A 26,531-nucleotide genomic window follows, 5' to 3' on the forward strand; every position below is an offset into this window, starting at 1 on the left:
TACGTATTGTGTTTACTTCATTTTCATAAAAAGGCATGAAAAGCAAAGGCAAAGGAAAATTTGAGACATTGAACAAATTTCCAGGGAGGGATTGTAAGGTCTGTGGTAAAGAACCTTCAGAATTAGAAAGCCGTCAAGCAGTTGCCAAAACGATCAGTAGCTGAGACCAAAGTAAATCACCGGCAGTGTTTATACAACCAGCTAACAAATAAAGAGGAGGACAGAATCACAGACTTAACTGTGCGAAGTGTAGAGCAGGTCAGGAGACTACAGGTGTGTAAAAGATAAGAATAGTTGCAGCTGCATAACAGCAAGCTGATTTTGGGATGTTGGTGAGAGTATTTTGGTGAAATATCCAATAGTGAATTCTTTCACCCATCAGTACGAAAAGCCAATGTCACGACTCGACCAGTTCTACATCTACGTCCGCATCCATATCCATACTCCGCAAGCCACCTGATGGTGTGTGGCGGAGGGTACCTTGAGTACCTCTATCAGTTCTCCCTTCTATTCCAGTCTCATATTGTTCATGGAAAGAAAGATTGTCAGTATGCCTCTGTGTGGGCTCTAATCTCTCTGATTTTATCCTCATGGTCTCTTCACGAGATATATGTAGGAGGGAGCAATATACTGCTTGACTCCTCTGTGAAGATATGTGCTCGAAACTTCAACAAAAGCCCATACCGAGCTACTGAGCATGTCTCTTGCAGAGTCTTCCACTGGAGTTTATCATCTCAGTAACGCTTTCGCGATTACTAAATGATCCTGTAACGAAGCGCGCTGCTCTCCATTGGATCTTCTCTCTGTCTTCTATCAAGTCTTATCTGGTACGGATCCCACACCGGTGAGCAATATTCAGGCAGTGGGCAAACAAGTGTAATGTAACCTTCTTCCTTTGTTTTCAGACTGCATTTCCTTAGGATTCTTCCAATGAATCTGTCTGGCATCTGCTTTACTGACGATTAATTGTATATGGTCATTCCATTTTAAATCACTCCTAATGCCTACTCTCGGATAATTTATGGAATTAACTGCTTCCAGTTGCTGACCTGCTATATTGTAGCTAAATGATTAAGGATCTTTCTTTCTATGTATTCGCAGCACATTACACTTGTCTACATTGAGATTCAATTGCCATTCCCTGCACCATGCGTCAATTCGCTGCAGATCATCCTGCATTTCAGTACAATTTTCCGTTGTTACAACCTCTCGATATACTACAGCATCAACCGCAAAAAGCCTCAGTGAACTTCCGATGTCATCCACAAGGTCATTTATATATATATTGTGAATGGCAACAGTCCTATGACAGTCTCCTGCGGCACACCAGAAATCACTCTTACTTCAGAAGACTTCTCTCCATTGAGAATGACATGCTGCAATCTGTTATCTAGGAACTCTTCGATCCAATCACACAATTGGTCTGATAATCCATATGCTCTTACTTCGTTCATTAAACGACTGTAGGGAACTGTATCAAACGCCTTGCGGAAATCGAGAAACACGACATCTACCTGGGAACCCTGTCTATGGTCCTCTGAGTCTCATGGACGAATAGTGCGAGCTGGGTTTCACACGATCGTCTTTTTCGAAACCCGTACTGATTCCTACAGAGTAGATTTCTAGTCTCCAGAAAAGTCATTATACTCGAACATAATACGTGTTCCAAAATTCTACAACTGATCGACGTTAGAGATGTAGATCTATAGCTCTACACATCTGTTAGACATCCGTTCTTGAAAACGGGAATGACCTATGCCCTTTTCCAATCTTTTGGAAGGCTACACTCTTGTAGAGACCTACGGTACACCGCTGCAAGAAGGGGTGCAAGTTCCTTTGCATACTCTGTGTAAAATCGAACTGGTATCCCATCAAGTCCAGTGGCCTTTCCTCTTTTGAGTGATTTTGATTGTTTTTCTATCCCTCTGTCATCTATTTCGATATCAACCATTTTGTCATCTGTGTGACAATCTACAGAAGGAACTTCAGTGCAGTCTTCCTCTGTGAAACTGCTTTGGAAAAAGACATTTGGTAATTTGGCCTTTAGTCTGTCATCCTCTGTTTCAGTACAATTTTGTTCAGTGTGTCTGAACATTTTGTTTTGATCCACCTACCGCTTTGACATAAGATCAAAATTTCTTAGGATTTTCTGCCAAGTCAGTACATAGAACTTTACTTTCAAATTCATTGAACGCCTTTCGTGTAGCCTTCCTCACACTACATTTTCCTTCATGTAATCTGAGCAGTTCTGGGACCTTTCTATAGACACTCCTGCAGTTTACTATTACCACATTAATATTGTTATTCCCTGTTGCGTTTTGCCTACTACTGCCTTGTCGCGTCTCAGGAGGCATTTTTCGGGCTTAGGGAGGGAATTCTCTAACCTAAAAAACCCACATGTGCACTCCACACATACTCCACTACCTTCGTATCCACTTCCTGTGTGTAGTGCACGCCTGACCTATTCAGGGGGACCCTACATTTCTCCACCCGACAGCGGAGATCGAGAAATTTGCTCCCCAGATCCTCGCAGAATCATCTGAGCCTCTGGTTTTAAGCCTTCCACTCAGTTCCAAATCGAGGACCGTGATCGGTTCTGGGAACAACACTACAAATAGTTAGCTCAGGTTGCACCCCATGAGCGAGGCTTTCCGCCTTCACAAACTCCGCCAACCGTCTGTATGAACTGAGGATGACCTCTGAACCCAGATGGCAGGAGTCATTGATACCGACATGAGCAACAATTTGTAGTAGAGTGCACCCAGTGCTCTCTGTTGCTGCTGGAAGGGCTGCCTCCACATCTCAGATGACACCCCCCCCCCCCCCCCCAAGCAAGCAGACAGAGTGAACACTAGCCTTCCCCCCCCCCGACCTTTTTGCTATTTCCCTAAGGGACTCCATCACCCGCCTAACATTGGAGCTCCCAATCACTAATAAACCCCTCCCCCAGTGTGCCTGCTTGGACCTTGCTGAAGGAGTGGCCACATGTCCACTCACAGGCAGAGCGGGTGGTGCCACACAGCCAGCCTCCACACTGACCCTGTGCCTCGTGCCACGCGAACGCCGTTGAACCTGCCACTCCCCTTGGGGAGAGGGTGGCCCAACTGCGCCCAGTACCCGCAAAGATGTCTCGAAAGCAGGGACTGTGGGTGAAGCATGTAACACCTGGGGTGTACCACGCAACACACCAGACTCCCCACTGCCGCTACACTCCGCATGACAACAGATGAGGCCAAAAGTTTCCATTTTAACGTGAAAAATAGAAAGACTCCGGGACCAAATTACTTTCCTGCAGACATGTGGAAAATTGAGCTCCTTTATTCATTGTGCCTGCGTACTCACAGGAGTGTCCTTGACACTGGACTAAACAGGTTTCTCCAAAACAGGTGAAGTGAGTTCTGCTGTTTCAGTTTCAGTGAAAGATAGCACCTCATACTTGGTGGTACAACACCTTGAGCCGTCCATGGTCCCTATCCACCATGTACAGGACACCTATATCTTCCGTGACATGTCATGTCATTTACAGTCAAGTGAACAGGTAGTGACAGATCCTGTACTTTCTGCAGAGGAAACAAGATCCACAGCAGTGGGTAGTACTTGAGGTACTACAGTTGCACGACTCGGGAGCTTTTCCAACATGACAACTCACAGCAGCTGCCAGTTGTTCGACATTAGTCGGGTGATTTCCAGCTGCTTACAAATGCTAGCAAACACATTCTGTGTTCAAGAACAGCATTCACAGTGGGGCTGCATTTTAGCTGGTACAATATGTTGCAGGACAGTGAACAGATGATTTTAAATTAAGCCCACTGGTTATCTTTAATCTGTTGAGCAAAAAGGTTGGTATTTCCCAATAAAAATTGAAGCAAATACACAAAATGAGGTTTCTATTAAGACAACACAAAAACCTATGGTGAAAACTACTAGTTGTATGAAACATTTTGAGGTTAATTGTAGTTATTAGCAAGCATGAAAATAGTTAATTTATGATAAACGTATGTGATGTATACTTCTCTTTAAGGGAAAAACTAGATGTAATACAATATATTAGTTGGAACATCTGCTAAGTAACTAAATCACAAATGCCAGTTAATTAAAAGTTAGATTATGCACAGGACAGTGATAGCTTCTAAAAATTCTCAAAACTGCTCATTTCTTTGCATTGATATACAATGAAATTCAGGGTTGATCTATTCTTCGGCAGTAACTGTGAACCATAAATGCTGACTTGCTACAAAGTAAAAGTCGAGTGTCCAAAACACTCGTACCGAGAACTTGTATAGTTTTGTAAGCAACCGAAAATTTCCAAAAATAGCCTATTTCTCACATAATAATACAGTGAAATTGGAGAATGATTGTTTTGAACGAGGATATGCCTACTGTTCTTGAAAATTTTAAAAGACCACAAATAAGTTTAAGCCTACCATTGACAGTAACAGTAAAAGTTTATTGTGGCTCTCACAAATGTTCGAAATTGCACAAATATCACAATAGGCTTCGGTATTAAAATATTTGCTGCAGTTACCAGTGGAGACCACCAACACTCTAGGCGGATGCTTGTAAGCACATGTGAGCTGAAAGCTGAAATCGTACCCCTGCGAAACCTGTAAGTTCATGTTGTGCACGTACGTAATATTGACAGCGAATATAATGTCTGCGCAAGAGGTGGTGCTAGATATAGAAATACAAGTACATTTTATTTGCATGCCGATCATGTGTTAAATGCTGCATGCTGTCTGACGCTTAGAAGCATCATATGCATTTATTTTGAAACAATTCTAACAATGCCTCTGATTTATTTCAAACTGGAAAGAAAATGCAATTCAAACAAGCGATAAATCGGCTCCATTGAGAGAGAATTTGAAAACACCAAAAGATATATCAAACAGAGAAATAGAAACAGGACTCATCTGCAGTGTGGTGCTATGGAAACCCAATCCCATATAACAAATAAGTTTGCAAGGTGTAGAGGTGATGTTTTTATAGCAAACCACAAATAAGTCCACATACTGTACAGTAACCTCATGTTCTGAGCAATCAATGTAACAATATTTTACTTGGCTATCAAATAATACAAACACTTTACAAACAGATCTTCCTCTGAAAATACGACATCCCATTACATTACGGATGTGTAATTGTGCAGTAGTTTGAACAGAATCCAGGTTTGTTTGGACACATTATGCACATCTATGGTGTATCTGTACGCTTGCCCCATTCCGCACACATTGTACATCACTTCCTCATAACTTGCATCTTCCCTTCAGTTGTGTCCCGCTTTTGCACAAAGTGTGTGTCTTTACGATTTGTTATGCACTCCTTTTGTAATGTCCATTAGTGGAAGTACATCCTATATTATTTGTATTCTATAAACACACATCACTTTATGCCCTGAGTATTTATTATATAGGTAATGTGAATTGAACATTAGCATGTCAACTACATGGAAGAATAGTTTCTTCGGCCAGTGGATAGTCTTTAATGCACATAAATAATACAAAAACATCTGGTCCTACCTATTGGTCCCAGACATACAACTATTTGATAATTGGCAATGGTTTCGAGACTATTTGCTGGTGTGCATTCGACACATATACCATTGTATTAGGATATTCTGTGGAAATATAGGAGATCTCATCTATCCTTCCATTTGCTGATCGTTGTGCAATAGTGTCTCTTTTTCCCAGTTTTGTGCATATCACATCTTTAGGGGTGTTTCTACTATTTATCCTTAGTGTCCCAGTGCAAAGCTGTTGTAAAAAATTGTCCATGTAAAAGTGATGGGCAACATGCAGCTTATGAAACCGTCTGGATTATTTAGCATGTACAATTTGATGCCATATTTATTCCTTTTGTTCTTTATATATTGTGTAAATGACAATCGTACCCTCCAAGGAGTCATTGATTCATCTAAAGATAGACCCCTACCTTGATAATACATCTGACACATTCTGTTAAAATAATTCAATATAGGGTGTACCTTACATGGTCGATCATCTGGTTTCAGGTTTTCTGACTGGATTTTTCGCAAAATGCAGTGAGCGTAAGATGAGCAAATATCTGTCTCTGCCCATACTCATTGCTATTCCCCTATTTTTGAACAGCGGGTCTTCCAGTAGTCTTGTAATTGGGCATATTTGACATTAGCCATATGTAATGAAATACCCAGAAAGACTAGTATTTCTCCTATACTTACAGGTTTCCATTTACTTACCCTAGAGCCCTCTTTCGTATTTTTGCTCGCAAATATATTGCATGAGTTACTGTTCATTTCATCAACTACAAGCTGCAGTATGTCATGTGTAACCAGTAGCCTAAAGAAACTCATTGATGTATTGCCATTAGTATTTATCTGCAAACATTCTGCTTTTGATCCCATGTAAATGGATGATACTGCATCCCATGTGGTTCTTCATGCCAAGTCGCACCTGGTTTGCTTACTTATGCGAGTGTGGGTTCTTTATCATCGCCGATTTCCTCATAATCTTCGTCTGATTACGAACTGTTGCAAAACATATTCAACAGTTTTGCTTCCACACTGTCATGACTATGGTATGTTTCTGCAGTCTCCATATTCCAGCTACCCTCCTCTGGTTCATCCCCTCTGAACTCTACATCACTATCTTCTAACATACTCAGTAACTCATGGTCAGTATATTGTTCACTCTTCCTACTCTTTTTCGGGTTAGAAGGCACCAGTGTTGGTTGATTTGCCACCATTGCAAACAGTGCACAACACAGACAACCGAAGATAGAAACACACAGTTTCAGACAGGAAAAGGTTACGTGATATTTCGTTGGTTGCTTGTACTAACACGGGTGCACAGCCAAACAAATCAAACTAAATACTCAGCTAACGAACGCACCGCTTATGAATGTTACCTGCACTGGCTTGTTGATCGTGGAAACGCTTACAAGCATCGGCCGCACTGGCATGTTGATTGCGGAAACACCTATAAGCATCAGCCGCAGTGAACATGTTAACACAGTCAATGAAAGATTATGCAGAAGCAATCCAAACAGTAAAATATGTGAATCTAGAATTTCAAAGTGGCACACGAATCTTGTACACATGGTCTCTCTCAAAAGAAAATTCTGGTTTGCTTTTGTATCTCATTCAAAGTTGCTAAAACATGCAGCACCAACAAAGCCCCTCTTCTGCCTGTTTCAGCTAACAAACTTTGTTGTTTTGGAGTGCTACAATACTTGAATCTGAATCTTGTTAAGTCATTGTAATATAAAGGTTATGATATTGGCTGCTGGGTGAACCCTTGCTAATTAGAATGAACAGTTTCAACGCTGAGCGTGTGTCTTACTTGGGACTGGGAATGGGCAGTGCGTGATTGTAACTTAGGTGCCATTTCGAAATTGTTAACTGTGATCAGAAGAGAGATTAGTCTGAAATCAAGGTATTATGTTCATACGTGTAATCTTAAGTTATGTTTTAGTACAGTATTGATACTGTCTTCTTTATTGCCATTTCTTAACCTAGAAAATTGTATCAGCACATGGTACCAGTATTTTGTTAGAAGATAAAAGTAATTTCTTTCTGCTAATTGGTAAATGTTTTGCAGGTTTTCTATTTTGCATTTTTCTTTTTTTTATGGGCTTTTTTTACACAATCTTTTCTGTTAACACAGCAAAAAAAGCGAGTGAGCTTCTCTGATCCAGATGTCAGTAGCACTTGCTACTTTGAGGAGTATCCTATTGAGGAAATGCATAAAGACTATCAGTGGATTGCACGCTCAGGAGGAATGGAAGGTAAGTAATGTTTCTTACAGAATCTTTGTAGCTGATAACTTTTTTTTAGACTGTTTAATGATACGAGAGGAAACCGAAACAGGAAAGAATAAACACTGCCTTTTGGAATTAGATATGAAGATAAGTCATATCCTTCCACCCCGCCCCAGCACCCCACCCTCCATGATTAAAGCACTGCTGCAACAAAAATAGCAGAAATAGCACTGGTTTACAAGTAAGGTGTAGAGTAAAAGACAAAATTAGGAAAATCATCCAGAGAGTGAGAGAAAACCACACACAATGGCTGAGCATCAGGGATCAATTTTAAAGAGGCATATGAAAATAAAATGTGGGAAGCAATGGGGACGTGTAGCACTATGTTACCTTTATTCCTAAATTTTGCAAACTACTTACAGGTGGTTATAAAATATTCCATACGTGCTAAGCATGTTACTGAGTGATCACGAAGACTTCTGCAGATTCTTCATACTAAGAAGTTTCTTAGAAAAGCAAATGTTGTTATGTAACTTCAAAAGTTTTAATCTAGTTGTGAAATCATCCAGAAAAGCTTTGCCCGGAGTTTAGTGTATCTGTCTGACACTATCTGGTGATTGTTGAATTAAGTCGTATTACAACTGTGTTCTTATTAAGGTCATTCTCAAAGTCCTTAGTAAGAAAAGAAACTTTCTAATTTTCAGGAAAGTTAATCTTCAAGGCTCCTCAGAGTACTCACATTAAATCATAATTTATCATCTCACCATTTATAATATCAAACCATTTAATGGTAGCATCATGAAGTGAAGTGTGCTTGTTAATGTTGTTCAGAATATTTGGTAGGAAGACACAGTCTCTTTTGAAGACCCTCCAATGTTGGAAAGATGATAAAAGGCACTTAGCGAATCTGAGCTCTGAAGTGGTTGCAGAAGAGTTTGTTTCGAGAATCTTCAGGAAAAGTTGGTTTTGGTTGTCCTGTAAGCAGTTGTGAGGTAGTGCACACCACTCTTGCCTACTTTTTACTTCTGGCACTCCTTTGCCCACATTCATAGCTTCCTTTACTTTTGGGTCATATCACATAGTATATACCGGATTTATGAATGAATTCTACCTGATCATCTCCAATTTGAAAAAAAGGTTCCGTGGATGTTTCTTGTAGAATAAAACTAAGCTGAATGAAATCTGAGCACAAAATAGAAAAAAAAATCTGGCTTTAAAAGTCTTTCAATGGAAGGCTGATCAATGTGCAATTTCTAACACATTTTCACCAAATTTAGAGCTTCGCAAAATTGAAACTAGGAGTATGTAAGATACTTCGGATTAAATGGACAATATTTTGTGCTCTCCACATTTTAAATTGCAAACCTGTATCTTTCATTATTTTCGTACTACATGTGGTCAAAATAGAAAAAAATTCATCACATCATTTTTCCTACCATTTTGTGGCAGAAATAATTTAAACGTACTGAGTGCACTTTAGCAGTTGCACTCAAAAGTTCATTTTTATGTAATGTAACATAACTGTATCAGTATTTATGAGCATTTCAGAAGTTAATAACAAGTAAGTAGACCAACAGACTTTTTGTGTCAAATTTGTGTTGTGATTTTTAGTCCAGATTCTGGTTTGATGCAGCTTTCCATGCTACTCTATCCTGTGCAAGCCTCTTCATCTCCAAATAACTGCTCCATCCTACATCCTCCTGAATCTGCTTACTGTATTCATTTCTTGGACTCCCTCTAAGATTTTTACCCTCAACGCTTCCTCCAATACTAAATTGGTGATCCCTTGATGTCTCAGAACATTTCCTACCAACTGACCCCTTGTTCTAGTGAAGTTGTGTCACAAATTCCTCTTCTCCTCAATTCTATTCAATACCTTCTCATTAGTTTCATGATCTACCCATCTAATCTTCAGCATTCTTCTGTAGCACCACATTTCGAAAGCTTCTATTGTCTTCTTTTCTAAACTATTTATTTTCCATGTTTCACTTCCATACATGGCTACAATCCATACAAATACTTTCAGAAACGACTTCCAGACACTGAAATCTATACTCAATGTTCCCAAATTTAACTTTCTCAGAAACGCTTTCCTTACCATAGCCAGTCTACATTTTATATCCTCTCTGCTTTGTCCATCATCAGTTATTTTGCTCCCCAAATAGCAAAACTCATCTACTACTTCAAGTGTCTCATTTCCTAATCTTATTCCCTCATTGTCACCTGATGTAATTCAACTACATTCCATTGCCCTCATTTTGCTTTTGTTGATGTTCATCTTATATCCTCCTTTCAAGACAGTGTCCATTCCGTTCAGCTGCTCTTCCAGATCCTTTGCTGTCTCAGACAGAATTACAATGTCATCAGCGAATCTCAAATTTTTTATTTCTTCTCCATAGATTTTAATACCTACTCCAAATTTTTCTTTTGTTTCCTTCAGAGCTTGCTCAATATACAGATTGAATAACATCGGGGAGAGGCTACAACCGTGTCTCACTCCCTTCCCAAACACTGCTTCCCTTTCATGTCCCTCGACTCTCACAACTGCCATCTGGTTTCTGTACAAATTGTAAATAGCTTTTCGCTCCCTGTATTTTACCCCTGCCACCTTCAGAATTTGAAAGAGAGGACAGTCAGCATCCTCAAATTCCTTAACCTGTCTTCTAAGTCATTGGGTCAGTATTGCCTGATCTTCCCAGTGATCTGTTCCTACCAGTTTTTCCAATCTTCTTCCATAAAGAATTAATGTTTGTGGTTTGCAACAATGACATACTAAACTGATAGTTAAGTAATTTTCACACCTGTTAGCAACTGCTGTGTTTGGAACTGGAATTATTACATTCTTCATAGTCTGATTATGGTATTTTGCCTCGCACATCTTATCTACCAGATGGAAGAGTTTTGTCATAGCTTGGTCTCCCTGGGCTATCAGTTTTTGTGATGGAATGTCATAAACTCCAGAGGCCTTCTTTTGACATTGGTCTGTCATTGCTCTGTCAAATTCTTCACGCAGTGTATCATTTCCCATCTCATCTTCACGTATGTCTTCCTCCATTAGTATAATATTGCTTTCAAATTCATTTCCCTTGTATAGGCTCTCTATGTACTCCTTCCATTTTCAGATTTTCCTCCCTTGCGTATTACTAGTTTTCCATGAGCCCTTGATATTCATACAGATCCTTCTCTTTTCCCCAAAGGCTTTTTTAATTTTGCTGTAAGTGGTATCTAATTTTCCACTGGTGAAATATGTTTCTAAATCCTTATATTTGTCCTCTGACCACTTCTCCTTAGCCATTTTGCACTTCCTCTCAATCTCATTTTTTAGACGTTTGTATTCCCTTTTGCCTGCTTCATTTGGTGCCTTCACTATTACCTCCTAAAGTTGCCTATTTATTCCTTTCCCCTCTTCTAGTCAACCATTGCCTAATGCTGCCTCTGAAACTCTCAAGAAGTAATGGTTCTTTTAACTTATGCAGTTCCCACCTCCTTAATTTCCTACATTGTTGCATTTTCTTCAGTTTTAATCTACAGGTCGTAACCAATAAGTTGTGGTCACTCTGCATCTGCCCCTGGAAATGTCTTAAAATTGAAAATCTGGTTCCAAAATCTCGTTCTTACCATGATATAATCAATCTGAAGCCTTCGGTGCCTCCAGGTCTCTCCCACATACACAACTTTCATGATTTGTAAACCAACTGTTATGTATGATTAAATTATGCTTTGTGAAAAATTCTACCAGGAAGCTTCCCCTTTCATTCCTTTCTCCCAATCCATAGTCACCTATTTTTCCTTCTCTTCCTTTTCCTACTATCGAATTCTAGTCCCCCTTCATAATCAAATTTTCATTTCCCAAAACTATCTGAATAGTTTATTTTAGCTCAATGCACGTTTCTTCAGTATCTTCATCTGCATAGTTAGTTGACATATAAACTTGTACTGCTGTGGTTATTGTGGGCTTTGTATCTGTCTTAGTTAGTGTTCACTTTGCTGTTCATAGCAGCGTACCTGCATTCAGATTTTCTTCTTCATTATTAAACCCATTCCTGCTTCACCAGTATGTGACATCGTATTTATAATCTTACATTCACTTGTCCAGAAGTCAGTGATTTGGTATTGGGGGTGATCTGTATCAGGGCTACTGGAGACGAAAATTTAGATGTAAGCTTCAGTAAGTGGGTCAACATCCAGGAAGCCAGCTTAGGATTTTAAGGAAGGGCCAGGTAAACTTGTTAAAGAAAGTATTAGCGGAAATAAATGAAGTCAAGACAACAGTGGTCTGAAAAACTTCATGTTGTTGTTGTTGTTGTGGTCTTCAGTCCTGAGACTGGTTTGATGCAGCTCTCCATGCTACTCTATCCTGTGCAAGCTTTTTCATCTCCCAGTACCTACTGCAACCTACATCCTTCTGAATCTGCTTAGTGTATTCATCTCTTGGTCTCCCTCTACGATTTTTACCCTCCACGCTGCCCTCCAATACTAAATTGGTGATCCCTTGATGCTTCAGAACATGTCCTACCAACCGATCCCTTCTTCTGGTCAAGTTGTGCCACAAACTCCTCTTCTCCCCAATCCTATTCAATACTTCCTCATTAGTTATGTGATCTACCCATCTAATCTTCAGCATTCTTCTGTAGCACCACATTTCGAAAGCTTCTATTCTCTTCTTGTCCAAACTATTTATCGTCCATGTTTCACTTCCATACATGGCTACACTCCATACGAATACTTTCAGAAACGACTTCCTGACACTTAAATCAATACTCGATGTTAACAAATTTCTCTTCTTCAGAAACGCTTTCCTTGCCATTGCCAGCCTACATTTTATATCCTCTCTACTTCGACCATCATCAGTTATTTTGCTCCCCAAATAGCAAAACTCCTTTACTACTTTAAAGAATTCGTGTTAGTATTTTGCAGCTGTGACTTATTAAGCTGATAGTTCGGTAATTTTCACATCTGTCAACACCTGCTTTCTTTGGGATTGGAATTATTATATTCTTCTTGAAGTCTGAGGGTATTTCGCCTGTTTCATACATCTTGCTCACCAGATGGTAGAGTTTTGTCAGGACTGGCTCTCCCACGGTCGTCAGTAGTTCCAATGGAATATTGTCTACTCCGGGGGCCTTGTTTCGACTCAGGTCTTTCAGTGCTCTGTCAAACTCTTCACGCAGTATCATATCTCCCATTTCATCTTCATCTACATCCTCTTCCATTTCCATAATATTGTCCTCAAGTACATCGCCCTTGTATAGACCCTCTATATACTCCTTCCACCTTTCTGCTTTCCCTTCTTTGCTTAGAACTGGGTTTCCATCTGAGCTCTTGATATTCATACAAGTCGTTCTCTTATCTCCAAAGGTCTCTTTAATTTTCCTGTAGGCAGTATATATCTTACCCCTAGTGAGATAGGCCTCTACATCCTTACATTTGTCCTCTAGCCATCCCTGCTTAGCCATTTTGTACTTCCTGTCGATCTAATTTTTGAGACGTTTGTATTCCTTTTTGCCTGTTTCACTTACTGCATTTTTATATTTTCTCCTTTCATCAATTAAATTCAGTATTTCTTCTGTTACCCAAGGATTTCTACTAGTCCTCGTCTTTTTACCTACTTGATCCTCTGCTGCCTTCACTACTTCATCCCTCAAAGCTACCCATTCTTCTTCTACTGTATTTATTTCCCCCATTCCTGTCAATTGCTCCCTTATGCTCTCCCTGAATCTCTGTACAACCTCTGGTTCTTTTAGTTTATCCAGGTCCCATCTCCTTAAATTCCCACCTTTTTGCAGTTTCTTCAGTTTTAATCTACAGGTCATAACCAGGTCAAACTTCATAAGTTTAATAAATGACAAAAGTCAATCGAATCGAGTAATTTCTTTTGAAATTCTGGCAGTAACTTCCAGTTTTAGTTTTGAATTCTATAATTACTTTTTTTAATCATATACTACAGGTACAGGACATCAGAGCTGACTGAAAGAAATTGCAGGTTGCCTCACCAGTCTTTAAGAAAATTTTAAACATTATTAGGCTTACATATTTTCATCTCGTTTCTTCATCGTTGTCCTTGAAGTTTAATGCTGGAAACTGCCTTACAGATGGAAAATGATGCTTTATGAATGTAACTGAAAAGAATCTGCCACTAGAATGGCCCCCTGTGGGTCTGGGGGTTAGAATAGGCTCGAGGTATTCCTGCCTGTCGTAAGAGGTGATTAAAGGGAGTCTCTCACGTTTCTGACTTTGTGATGGTCCCATCTAAGGTTTGACCTCCATTTTTCAAAATTTTCCCAAAGAGCGAGCCAATTAGGGAAAGGCGCCATACATAGTGCATCGTGTCCGTTCCGTCCATTCTTCATCTCCTGAGCAAGGACACCTTCCTGGGTGCGTTTTCCACCATGCACTATGCAGTGTCACATTCTGTGCCGATGATGACCGTGGACTTCTTTGCACCTCATATCCAGCACAGTAGCCAGTCCGTTGTGGTGGGGCCACCATGCACCCTTTTGGTTGTAGCCCCCTGACAACACAGAGATCGCTCTGCTGATGCATGCGCCGTTACCTCCCCACGTATGCCAAGGAGTAGATGCCCATCACCTTGGAGCATCAAGACTCCCGGCAATGGCCATCCTGCCAGGTGGCCTTTGCTGTGGCTCGGTGGCGCCTGTGGTGAGGGCCCCTGGTCAGAGTGGTGAGCATCAGGGCGGATGACACGCCATGAAGCGTAGTACATCATCTCTTGCTAGTGGACCGCCGCCAGCAGTCTCTAAGCAGGCAAAGTCTAATTTCAAGGCTAAGAAATATGACCCCAAGTCATTCCCCACACTGGCCACACCATGGGAGGAATGCCAGGCCGAGGATGGCAGTGAAGCTTAATTTCCCCGGTACCTCATATGTACGAGAGTTGATGGGGAATCTTTCATGTCTATGAAGCCTCAATTTTTTGTGGAGCATTTGGAGGACAAGTTTGGGGAGGTGAAGGGCTCGTCCAAAATACGCTCTGGGTCAGTTTTGATTAAAAACAGCATCCTCTGCCCAGACACTGGCATTACTCGCTTGTGGCAAGTTGGGGGATGTATCTGTTACCACCACGCCTCGTAAGAGCTTAAATATAGTCGAGGGTATTGACCTTCTTTTGCAGTTTGACAACGAGCTGCATGCCAATTTATAGCGGCGAGGTGTTCATTTCTTCTGGCGCATCCATCGGGGTCTGAGGGATAAACAGGTTGCCACCAGTGCCTTCATCTTGGCCTCCGAGGGTGCCATGTTGCCCGAGAAGGTCAAGGTGATTGTCTACCGCTGTGACGTCTAGCCATATATCCCTCCCCGATGCGTTGCTATAAGTGCTGGAAGTTCGGCCATATGTCTTCCCACTGTACTTCTGGCCCCACCTGTCGAGATTGCATCCCAATACTCCATGTGCCTTGCCGCCCCTCTGTGTCAGCTGCGGAGAGAATTATTCGCCTTGCTCGCCAGACGGCAGGATTTTACAGAGAGGAAAATCATGGCATACAAGACCCTGGACCGACTGACCTGCACTGAGGCTAAGAGGGAATTTGAGCACCTACATCCTGTGGCTATGACAACCTCATACACCGCTGGTATGAGAGAAGTTGTCGCCTCATCACTTTCTCGAATTCCTGTCGCCTCTCAGAACTGGGAGACTACACCTGCCCCCATGATGGTGGGGTGTACTTCCCTCCCCGTTGCTCCCGCACCACCTACTTCGGCAGCAACACCCCCACAACCATTGGGGATTTCAGTCCCCACTTCTGAGCCAGAGAAGCTTAAGGCTTCTCTCGCTAGGAAGGGGTCCCTTGGGTCATTCCCTTCCCAAGTTTCTGCTAGTGGGAAAGCTGAAGAGCCCAAAAGCAGCTGGTCATTGGGCTTCACACTCATTCTCAGTCCCAGAGACTGAGCCAGTGAAGTCCTCCCAGCCAGGGAAACCCAAGGAAGAGTGCAAGAAATCAAAAAAGACCACCCCCCAAAAACAAGGAATTTGCAGTGGCACCCACACCAGCACTACCTACAAGTGCTGGGTCTGAGGATGGGGTGGAGATTCTGGCATCCGCTGAGGACCTAGATCTCGCTGGACTCTCATACACAATGGATATAGACTGATCAGGCAAAAAGTCGGTGGCAGCAACTGACCCTGAGGCCTAAACTGCCTCATTGAATGTTCCATGCCTTCCCAATCTCACGAAGATGTCATCCTCCAGTGGAATTGCGGTAGTTTTTTCCACTGCCTGGCTGAGCTACAGCAACTGTTAAGCTTTACACCTGCTTTCTGCATTGGCCTCCAGGAAACCTGGTTCCCGGCAATGCAGACCCCTGCCCTCCACGGCTGTACGGGATATTACAGGAACTGTAGCGACTATTATAGGAGTCAGGTGGAGTTTGCGTTTCTGTCCTAAACTCGGTCTGTAGTGAAACTGTGCCCCTTCAAACCCGTCTTGAAGCTATGGCTGTCAGAATACAGACGATGCAGGAAATAACTGTCTGCAGTGTATATTTTCCTCCAGATGGTGCAGTGTCCCTGAATATATTAAGTGCACTGATTGATCGACTCCCTAAACCTTTCCTACTTTTCGGAGATTTTAACGCCAAATAACCCCTTGTGGGGTGACACCGTGCTTACTGGCCGAGGCAGAGATGTCAAATCTTTACTGTGTCAGTTCGACCTCTGCCTCTTAAATACAGGAGCTGCCACACATTTCAGTGTGGCTCTAGGTAGTTACTTGGCCATTGATTTATCAATTTGCAATCCAGGACTTCTCCCATCTATCCACTGGAGAGCACAAGACGACCTGTGTGGTAGTGACCACTTCCCCCAGCTTCCTGTCACTGTCCCAGCGTCAGGCCCTTGGTCACTTGCCCAGATGGGCTTTAAACAAGGTGGACTGGGAAACTTTCACCTCTGATGTCACCACAGAATCTCCCACACACAGTAGCATCGATGTGATGGTTGAACAGGTGACTACCACAATCGTTTCTGCGGCAGAAAACGCGATCCTTTGCTCTTTAGGGTGCCCCCCAGCGAAAGACATTCCCTTGGTGGTCGCTGTAAGTCGCTGAAGCAATTACAGAGCATCGGCAAGCTCTAAAGAAACATAAGCGGCACCATTTCCTAGAGCATCTGGTAGTCTTTAAGCGTGCCCGTGTATACCAGCTTATAAAACTGTGGAAACAGGAGTGTTGGGGAGGTGAGTGTCAACCATTGGGTGCCATTTGTCACTTTCCCAAGTGAGGACGATCAGATGTCATTTTGGGTACGACCCCAACAGGTGTCCCTGACGTTACCATCAATGGCGTGCTGTATACCGATGCAAATGCGATTGCCGAGCACTTTGCTGAGCACTATGTTTGAGCCTCTACGTCGGAGAACTACCCACCCCCAGTCTTTCGCACCTTCAAACGGCGGGATGGAAAAGAAAGTCCTCTCGTTCACTATATGCCACAGTGAACCCTATAACGCCCCATTTACGGAGTGAGAGCTGTTCAGTGCACTTGCACATTGCCTTGACACACTCTACGGTCGCAGGTTCGAATCCTGCCTCGGGCATGGATGTGTGTGATGTCCTTAGGTTAGTTAGGTTTAATTAGTTCTAAGTTCTAGGCAACTGATGACCTCAGAAGTTAAGTCGCATAGTGCTCAGAGCCATTTGAACCATTTTGCCCCGACACAGCTCTTGGGCCTGATCAGATCCACAGTCTGATGATTAAACATCTCTCGTCTGACTACTAGCGCCATCTCCTCGTCATCTTCAACCGGATCTGGTGCGATGGCATCTTTCCATCACAATGGCGGGAGAACATCATCATTCCAGTGGTCAAACCTGGTAAAAACCCGCATGATGTGGATAGCTATCGGCCCATCAGCTTCACCAAGGTTGTTTGTAAGCTGCTGGAACGTATGGTGTGTCGGCAGTTTGGTTTGATCCTGGAGTCACGTGGCCTACTGGCTCCATGTCAGACTGGCTTCCACCAGGTTCGTTCTACCACTGATAATCTTGTGTCCCTCAAGTCTGCCATCCGAACAGCCTTTTCCAGATGCCAACACCTCGTTGCTGTCTTTTTTGATCCACGCAAAGCATGACACCACCTTGTGACATCATAGCTTTGCCAGATTATACGGGCCAGGTCTCCGAGGCCCACTCCCTATTTTTATCCAGAATTTTCTGTCACACTGTACTTTCCGTGTCCAAGTTGGTGCTTCGTATAGTTTCTCCCATATCCAGGAGAATGGGGTTCCGCAGGGCTCTGTATTGAGTGTATCACTATTTTTAGTGGCCATTAACGGTCTAGCAGCAGCTGTAGGGCCATCCATCTCACCCTCTCTGCATGCAAAAGACTTTTGCATTTTGTACTGCTCCACCAGTACTGGTGTTGGTGAGTGGCACCTACAGGGAGCCATCCATGAGGCGCAGTCATGGACTCTCACCCACGGCTTCCAGTTTTCAGCCACGAAGTTGTGTGTCATGCACTTCTGTCGGCGTCGTACCATTCATCCAGAACCAGAACATTGTCTTCATGACAATCCTCTCACTTTAGTGGAGATGAATCGATTATTAGGATTGGTTTTCGACGCACTATTGACTTGGCTACCTCACCTTCGTCAGCTTAAGCGGAAGTGCTGGCAGCACCTCAGTACCCTCTGTTGCGTGAGCAACACCAACTGTGTTGCAGATCGCTCTACTCTGCTGCAGCTCTACAAAGCCCTTGTTCAATCCCATCTTGAGTGTGGGAGTTTGGTTTATGGTTCAGCGGCACCCTCAGTGTTGCGTGTATTCGACCCATTGCACCACTGTGGCAGTCGCCTAGCGACTGGAGCTTTTAGAAAGAGTCCACTGACCAGTGTCCTGGTGGAGGCCGGAGTCCATTGCAGATCCGATGTGCACAACTGCTCGCCTGTAACGTTGCATGCATTCATAGGTCTCCTGAGCCTCCGAATTACTGTCTCCTTCCTCCACCGATGGCAGTTCATCTGCCACATCGGTGGACCAGGTTAGGGTTAACGATTGCAGTTTGCATGTGGTCCCTTCTGTCTGAACTGGAGTTCTTCCCTTTACCACCTCCCGTCCATGTCTGTCCGCATACACCTCCATTTCGTACACCTAGGCCGCCGATTCGTCTGGACCTTTGGCATAACCCTACGGACTCAGTTACTCCTGCCACTCTCCGCTGTCACTTTCTCTCGATTCTTGACGTATTCCGGGTGTCCGAAGTGGTTTACACCGACTGCTCGATGGCTGATGGTCGTGTTGGCTTTGCCTGCACCCTCGGAGGCCAATTTGAATAGCATTTCTTGCCCAATGGCTGCAGTGTATTCACTGCAGAGCTGGTGGCCATCTTTTGTGCACTTCAGTATATCCGTTCATGCCCCAGGGAATTGTTTCTTCTATGTACTGACTCCTTGAACAGCCTACAAGCTATCGACCAGTGCTACCCTCGCCATCCTTTGCTAGCATCCATCCAGAAGTCCATCAATGCTCTGTACCGGTCCCATCGTTCAGTGGTGCTTGTGTGGACCCCAGGACACGTCGGCATCCCAGGCAACGAACTTCCTGACAGGCTGGCCAAGCAGGCTATGCAGAAACCGCTTCTGGAGATAGGCATCTCTGAACCTGACCTAAGGTTTACAGGCTTTGGGAGACGGAATGTCATAACAGTACACACAAAAAGCTGCATGTCATTAAGCCGACAACGATTGTTTGGGAGTCTTCTGTGTGACGCTCTCGCAGGGAATCGGTTGTCCTCTGCCGACTGCGCATTGGCCATACTTGAGTGACCCACGGTTACCTCCTGCGCTGTGAAGACCCACCTGAGTGTCAGTGCGGCACCCGGTTGACAGTGGCCCATATTCTGGTGCACTGTCCCACTTTGGCTGCCCAGCGACGAAGTCTTGGGTTAACTGGATTCATTGCTGCTAATTTTATCTGACAGTGCCTCATCGGCTGATGTAGTTTTAAGTTTTATTTGCAATTGTGGTTTTTATCATTTGATCTAAGTTTTAGCGCATGTCCTTTGTCCCTCTGTGTCCTCCACCCTAGTGCTTCTAGGGTGGAGATTTTAATGTGTTGCAGAGTGGCTGGCTTCTCCTTTTTTATTCTCATGGTCAGCCAGCCATAGTAATCTGCTTTGTTGTTTTAATCTCTTTATCCCATTTCTTGCGTTTCTGTGATTTTCTTGTCCCCTTTTGTCCATTTATGTGTTTGTTGCCCTTCATCATTCTTGTGATTTTTTCCTTTCATTCCGTTTTGAGTTGTCAGTCTCGTTTGTTTTATTCTCACACTTGTGACATTGTTTTATTCAGAACAAGGTACTGATGACCTCGTAGTTGGTCCCTTTCCCCGTCTTTTTAATCCAACCGACCACGAGAATGCACTACTGAGCTCATAACATGACAATGTGCGGTGGTCTGTGTAGCATTCTCAGTCTGGCTCACATTTCTCTCATTTGATGGTAATTATTGTTAGATGTGCACAGGAACACATGAACGTTAAAAATGTGTAATTGTTCTATATCCTTTGGAGAGTACTCTGTTCAGTTCAGCTTGTATTTCTGCTAATAAATACGTAAATACTGCATAAATCTTTTTGTGTGCAATATTGCATAGTAATTTTTTGTGCTAATCCAAGTGTTGTAATGAAGTCATTTTCATATTTTGAAAATGGCTGACATAAAGTGATACATTATGAAGCATTTGTGGCCCTAGAATGTCTGTCTGACAGTGTTGTCCAAATTGTCAAAATGGAAGAGACCTTCAGTCGTATTATAACTGTAAATGATTTGAAATCTGCAGATAGTGATAGCGAACCTGAAACTGTTAGAGGGATTACACATAATTCAAATATTTTTTGGAGGCTGTGGTAATGAATTTAATGCTGATACACGAGTATTACAAGCTTCTGAAAAATGCCCAAGGACTCAGAAAAATCGAATCATTTGGTAAAAATGAAGTGCTTCATTTCTAAATGATCTGTTTAGATTCAAAAGAAATATCACACTGCTCCAAACAGTGGTAGATTTGTCAGTGCCATATCAATTTTTTTCAATATTTTTTCACTGGCAGATTAATAGCAAAAACTGGGGATGAAACTGATCTTTATAGCACACAGAATACCGGAACACAACATTTAATTGCAATGCTCGTGACATTCATTAATTTATAGGCAAATGTGTTATCTTGGTGTTGAGCTAGTAAAACAGACAGCAATTCACAAATATTTCGAGAGTCTGATGACCACTTTGCATTTCTTTGAAAATACAAAGCAACCAAATCCTGATAATCATGACCATCACAAATTCTACAAAAAATAAATGATCTTGGGAATAAAAAATGTCTTTCAGTTGCGATGAGTGAGCATGTATGCAACCAAAGCAAGGCACCACGTGCAGTTGTATATGAAAGAAAAAGTGCATAAATGGAAGTATAAACTGTTTGTTTCATCTTGAGAAAACGAGTTTGCACACAAAATTGAAATCTACAGTGGGTAAGAAAATAATACAAAACTCAGATTAGATGATGAACCATATATTGGAGCATCTAAAACTGTGATTCATCTCATAAGGGATATACCAAATGGGCGAGATCTGCAAGGCCTACTTTGACAGATATTACACCACTATACATCTAGTTGTATACCTATTCAATCTAGGGATTTCCTGTGTAAAAACAATCCAAAGGAACAGGATACCAAACTGTAAATTTCAAGGTGAAAAGCAGCAGAAAAAAGAAGAATGTTGATATTCTGAAGAACACATTATTGTCTTTATCCTCTATTTTGTGTTGTCTGTTTCCTGTCTACTTTCATCAGTGAGCTGCCAAAATTTGAAGTGAAAAGGTTTCACGAAGAAGAGAGAATACGTAAAGGTATCATGCTCTGCTGTTGTCTCCGGTTACAACTCATTTACTGGAAATTCAGGTTTATTAGGTAGCAGGTGTTGACAGATGTGAAAATTACCAAACTATCAGTTTAATAAGTCACAGCTGCAAAATAATAACGCGAATTCTTTACAGACGAATGGAAAAACTGATAGAAGCCGACCTCGGGGAAGATCAGTTTGGATTCCGTAGAAATGTTGGAACACGTGAGGCAATACTGACCCTACGACTTATCTTAGAAGAAAGATTTCTAGCATTTGTAGACTTAGAGAAAGCTTTTGACAATGTTGACTGGAATACTCTCTTTCAAATTCTGAAGGTGGCAGGGGTAAAATTCAGGGAGCGAAAGGCTATTTACAATTTGTACAGAAACCAGATGGCAGTTATAAGAGTCGAGGAGTATGAAAGGGAAGCAGTGGTTGGGAAGGGAGTAAGACAGGGTTGTAGCCTATCCCCAATGTTATTCAATCTGTATATTGAGCAAGCAATAAAGGAAACAAAAGAAAAGTTCGGAGTAGGTATTAAAATCCATGGAGAAGAAATAAAAACTTCGAGGTTCGCCGATGACATTGGAATTCTGTCAGAGACGGCAAAGGGCTTGGAAGAGCAGTTGAATGGAATGGACAGTGTCTTGAGAGGAGGGTATAAGATGAACATCAACAAAAGCAAAACGAGGATAATGGAATGTAGTCGAATTAAATCGGGTGATGCTGAGGGAATTAGATTAGGAAATGAGACACTTAAAGTAGTAAAGAAGTTTTGCTATTTGGGGAGCAAAATAACTGATGATGGTCGAAGTAGAGAGGATATAAAATGTAGACAGGCAATGGCAAGGAAAGCGTTTCTTAAGAAGAGAAATTTGTTAACATCGAGTATTGATTTAAGTGTCAGGAAGTCGTTTCTCAGAGTATTTGTGTGGAGTATAGCCATGTATGGAAGTGAAACATGGACGATAAATAGCTTAGACAAGAAGAGAATAGAAGCTTTCGAAATGTGGTGCTACAGAAGAATGCTGAAGATTAGATGGGCTGATCACATAACTAATGAGGAGGTATTGAATAGAATTGGGGAGAAGAGGAGTTTGTGGCACAAATTGACAAGAAGAAGGGACCGGTTGGTAGGACATGTTCCGAGGCATCAAGGGATCACTAATTTAGCATTGGAGGGCAGCGTGGAGAGTAAAATCGTAGAGGGAGACCAAGAGATGAGTACACTAAGCAGATTCAGATGGATGTAGGCTGCAGTAGGTACTGGGAGATGAAGAAGCTTGCACAGGATAGAGTAGCATGGAGAGCTGCATCAAACCAGTCTCAAGACTGAAGACCACAACAACAACAAGTAGCAACATTGCCAGAGGTTGTGTAAGGGTTAGATACAAGTTATGCTACTTAAGTTTGTTTTTCCATCTACTGATATAATTATAAAAAATTTATTGTTTTCTTACAAAAGGGTGCTCACTGAAAAAAAGCAGCATACACAGAAATGAACTAGAAGTGGATTAGAATTGAATGGGCTCCAACTCTTTGCTAGATTGGACCTAGAGCAAACAAGTGAGTGGACCAGCTAGCACAGATCCAGTGGAGGTCAACAGGTGTAAATATGAAAGATCATTGTTACCTCCAAATGATGTAAGAAAGATTGTACCTTCTATCATGTGTGAGAAGTACAAAGTAAACGTATGTTTAGACAAAAATTGCTGTCTCGCATTCCACATTATCTAAAAGACGTGCTATCTGTCCAGTTTCAATAGCACCAAAAATTCTATCATAACTGTTATTCAATTGGTGTGATCAAACAATGGAAAATCCAAGATGAAATGTAACAGTATTATGAAAAGGATAAATGCTACGCACCATATGGTGGAGATGCTGAGTCACAGATAGGCACAACAAAAAAGACTGTCAGGAAGTGAGATTTCAGCCAACATGGCCTTCGTTGGACAAAAACACACACACACACACACACACACACACACACACACACACACACACACACACACACACACACATATATATATATATATATATATATATATATATATATATATATATATATATAATATTGATTATCGATTATTGAGAGCAGTTGGCTGCAGTAATGGAGGTGGGAGGAGAGAGAAAAGGACCTGAGGCAAGGCTGGGGTAATGGTATAGAGTGAGGCTGGTCTTTCAATATATGACTCAGCTGCTACAGACTAGGATGAAAGGAGTTCGGAGGGTAGAGCGTGTATCCTTTGAATTACTTTGACCCTCTTGTGCAACCGATGAGTCATCTTCTGAAAGACCAGCCTCGCGCTCACACACTACTCCATCACTCCCTCCTTGCTTCATGCACCCTTCCTCAATGCCCACCACACCACCATAAGTCCAGAGAACTGCTCTCACTAACTAGTCTCATAGTGGCTACGAGAGTGTGCGTTAGGTGCCTATGTTGTATTTGTGACTGTGTGACTTCCGTTAAAATAAGAGCAAGAGCTCGAAAGCTGGTATATGTACAGTTTTTGGTTATTAGTGTCTATTCACCACACATCAATCCATTGCAGGTGAGTGGGTGCCTTTCCCTAATTTTCCATATTGTTCCCTTCAAGAATTTCCATTACCTGTATGTTTGGGGGTATTGACCCTGGCTGTTGAGACACTTGCCCCACGGTGACACAAGGCGGTGAATGGCTGTCTCATAAAATTCCCGGGGCTGCGATGTTAACCAGTTCCGCACGCACAGCTGGATGTCGTCGGCCACACGAGTGCAGGAAAGGTTAGGCTGACATTCTTCTTTGACCAAGATGGCCTCCTCAAATTCACTTCCTGCAGCACGGGACAAAAGTGAATGCCCACCACTACTTTCAAACCTTGACCACCCTTCTCCACGTGATCAAATCAAAGTGACCGGGCAATCTCACCCGTGGTGTCATTCTGCTTCACGACAATGCAAAGCCTCATGGCCAACACAGTCGCAGCACTCCTGCAGAAATTCAAATGGGAGGTTCTCGGCCACACTCCATACGGTCCAGACCTCTCCCCCTATGATTATGCCATTTTTTGTCCTCTTTCTGCTCTGAGGGGCAAACTATTCACCTCGGACGATAACGTCCAGCTGTATGTGCAGAACTGGTTAACATCACAGCCCCAGGAATTTTATGAGACAGCCATTCATCGCCTTGTGTCACAGTGGGACAAGTGTCTCATGAGCCAGGGTCAATACATCTAACCTACAGGTACTGACTTCTGTAATTATGCCTCCAGCTCGTTTCTTTTTGAACACCCCTTATACTTCCTAAAAAAAAAAAAATTGCTGCCATCTGTTACAAAAAGTAAAAACTAACTGTATAAGAAATTTTTAAGAAAAATAGTTTTATTGTGTTACTTACGAACAGATTTTAACAGAGACTCGGTGCAACATAGCACACGAGCACTTGATACCACTAGCAGAATTCCTGTTCCAGCAACTAATCTTAATATGACAGAGAATATTTTATAACTACTGAAGATATTATATTTGCAGCTGTTACGCTCTCTTCATCACTGCGCCCATTACCCAAAACACTGATATACACTAAGCAGATGTCAGTGGGTACATTCAGGCTATCATTTCTCTTGGAGTCATGCCAATTGTACGAGGGCCGTTCAGAAAGTAACCTCCGGTTGATTTAAAAAAATACACCAAGTTAAATAAAAATATTTTAGTATATACATCTTACAACTACATCTTTGCACTGTTTTTCTACATAGTCTCCATAGCGATTGAGGCACTTATCGTATCTCTTCACAAGCTTTGAAATTCCTTCTGCATAAAAATCACCCGCTTGTGCCTGGAGCCAGCCTGTGACCGCATCTTTGAGCTCTTCGTCGTCATCAAACCGCTGTGACCCGAGCCATTTCTTCAAATGCATGAAGAGGTGATAATCACTTGGCGCCAGGTCTGGGCTGTAAGGTGGATGGTTGATAACGTCCCCACTTGAAGGACTCAAGAAGGGCCGTTGTTCTGCGAGCAGAGTGAGGACGGGCGTTATCGTGCAAAAAAACGATACCGGAAGTCAGCATACCACGGCGTTTGTTCTGTATAGCCCGTCGTAACTTTTTTATTGTTTCACAGTACACGTCTTGATTAATGGTCGTACCACGTTCCATGAATTCAACCAACAACACCCCTTTGGCATCCCAAAACACCGTTGCCATCAGTTTTCTGGCAGAAAAATCTTGCGAGGCTTTTCTTGGTTTGGTAGGCGAATTTGAATGTGCCCACATCTTTGATTGTTCTTTTGTCTCAGGGTTCACGTACTTAATCCAGGTTTCGTCACCGGTCACAATTCTGTTTAACAATGGTTCTCCTTCGTCCTCATAACGTGACAGAAAGTCTAATGCAGAGGCCATTCTTTGAGTTTTGTGGTGGTCGGTAAGAATTTTGGGCACCCATCGTGCACAGAATCTTGCTGTCACTATCTCGTACAAGAGAGTCTTAGAAATCTGTGGAAAACCAGTAGACAACTCCGACATTGAGAAACGTCGATTTTCACGAACTTTTGCATCAACTGTCTGAACGAGTTCGTCAGTCACCAATGATGGTCTACCACTCCTCTCTTCATCATGAACGTTTTCTCGTCCACTTTTAAATAAACGTACCCATTCACGGACAACTCCTTCACTCATAACTCTTGGTCCGTACACGGCACAAAGCTCACGATGAATAGCTGCTGCAGAATATCTTTTGGCTGTAAAAAACCATATGACAGCACGCACTTCACATTTGGCGGGGTTTTCTATTGCAGCACACATTTCAAACTGCCACAAAAACTAAACTAGCGCAGGTACGACGTTCACTCGACCACGGCTTGATGCCGACTGACCTGTTGAGTGCGTGAACGCACAGATGGCGTCGCTACTCCCCCCCACAACCCGCACTGTGACCAATCGGAGGTTACTTT

General features: G+C 42.4%; 1 protein-coding gene across 1 annotated transcript in view; it reads left to right on the top strand.

Annotated features, from left to right (window-relative positions):
• LOC124789161 overlaps positions 1–26,531 on the top strand; it is a 189,944-nt gene that overhangs the window by 101,705 nt on the left and 61,708 nt on the right. Inside the window, exon 11 of the mRNA XM_047256456.1 lies at positions 7,641–7,761. Coding sequence (XP_047112412.1) covers positions 7,641–7,761 — 121 coding nt within the window. The remainder of the gene's footprint in view (positions 1–7,640; positions 7,762–26,531) is intronic.

The sequence above is a fragment of the Schistocerca piceifrons genome, chromosome 3, assembly GCF_021461385.2.
Source record: "Schistocerca piceifrons isolate TAMUIC-IGC-003096 chromosome 3, iqSchPice1.1, whole genome shotgun sequence".
Classification (NCBI taxonomy): Eukaryota; Metazoa; Arthropoda; class Insecta; order Orthoptera; family Acrididae; genus Schistocerca; species Schistocerca piceifrons.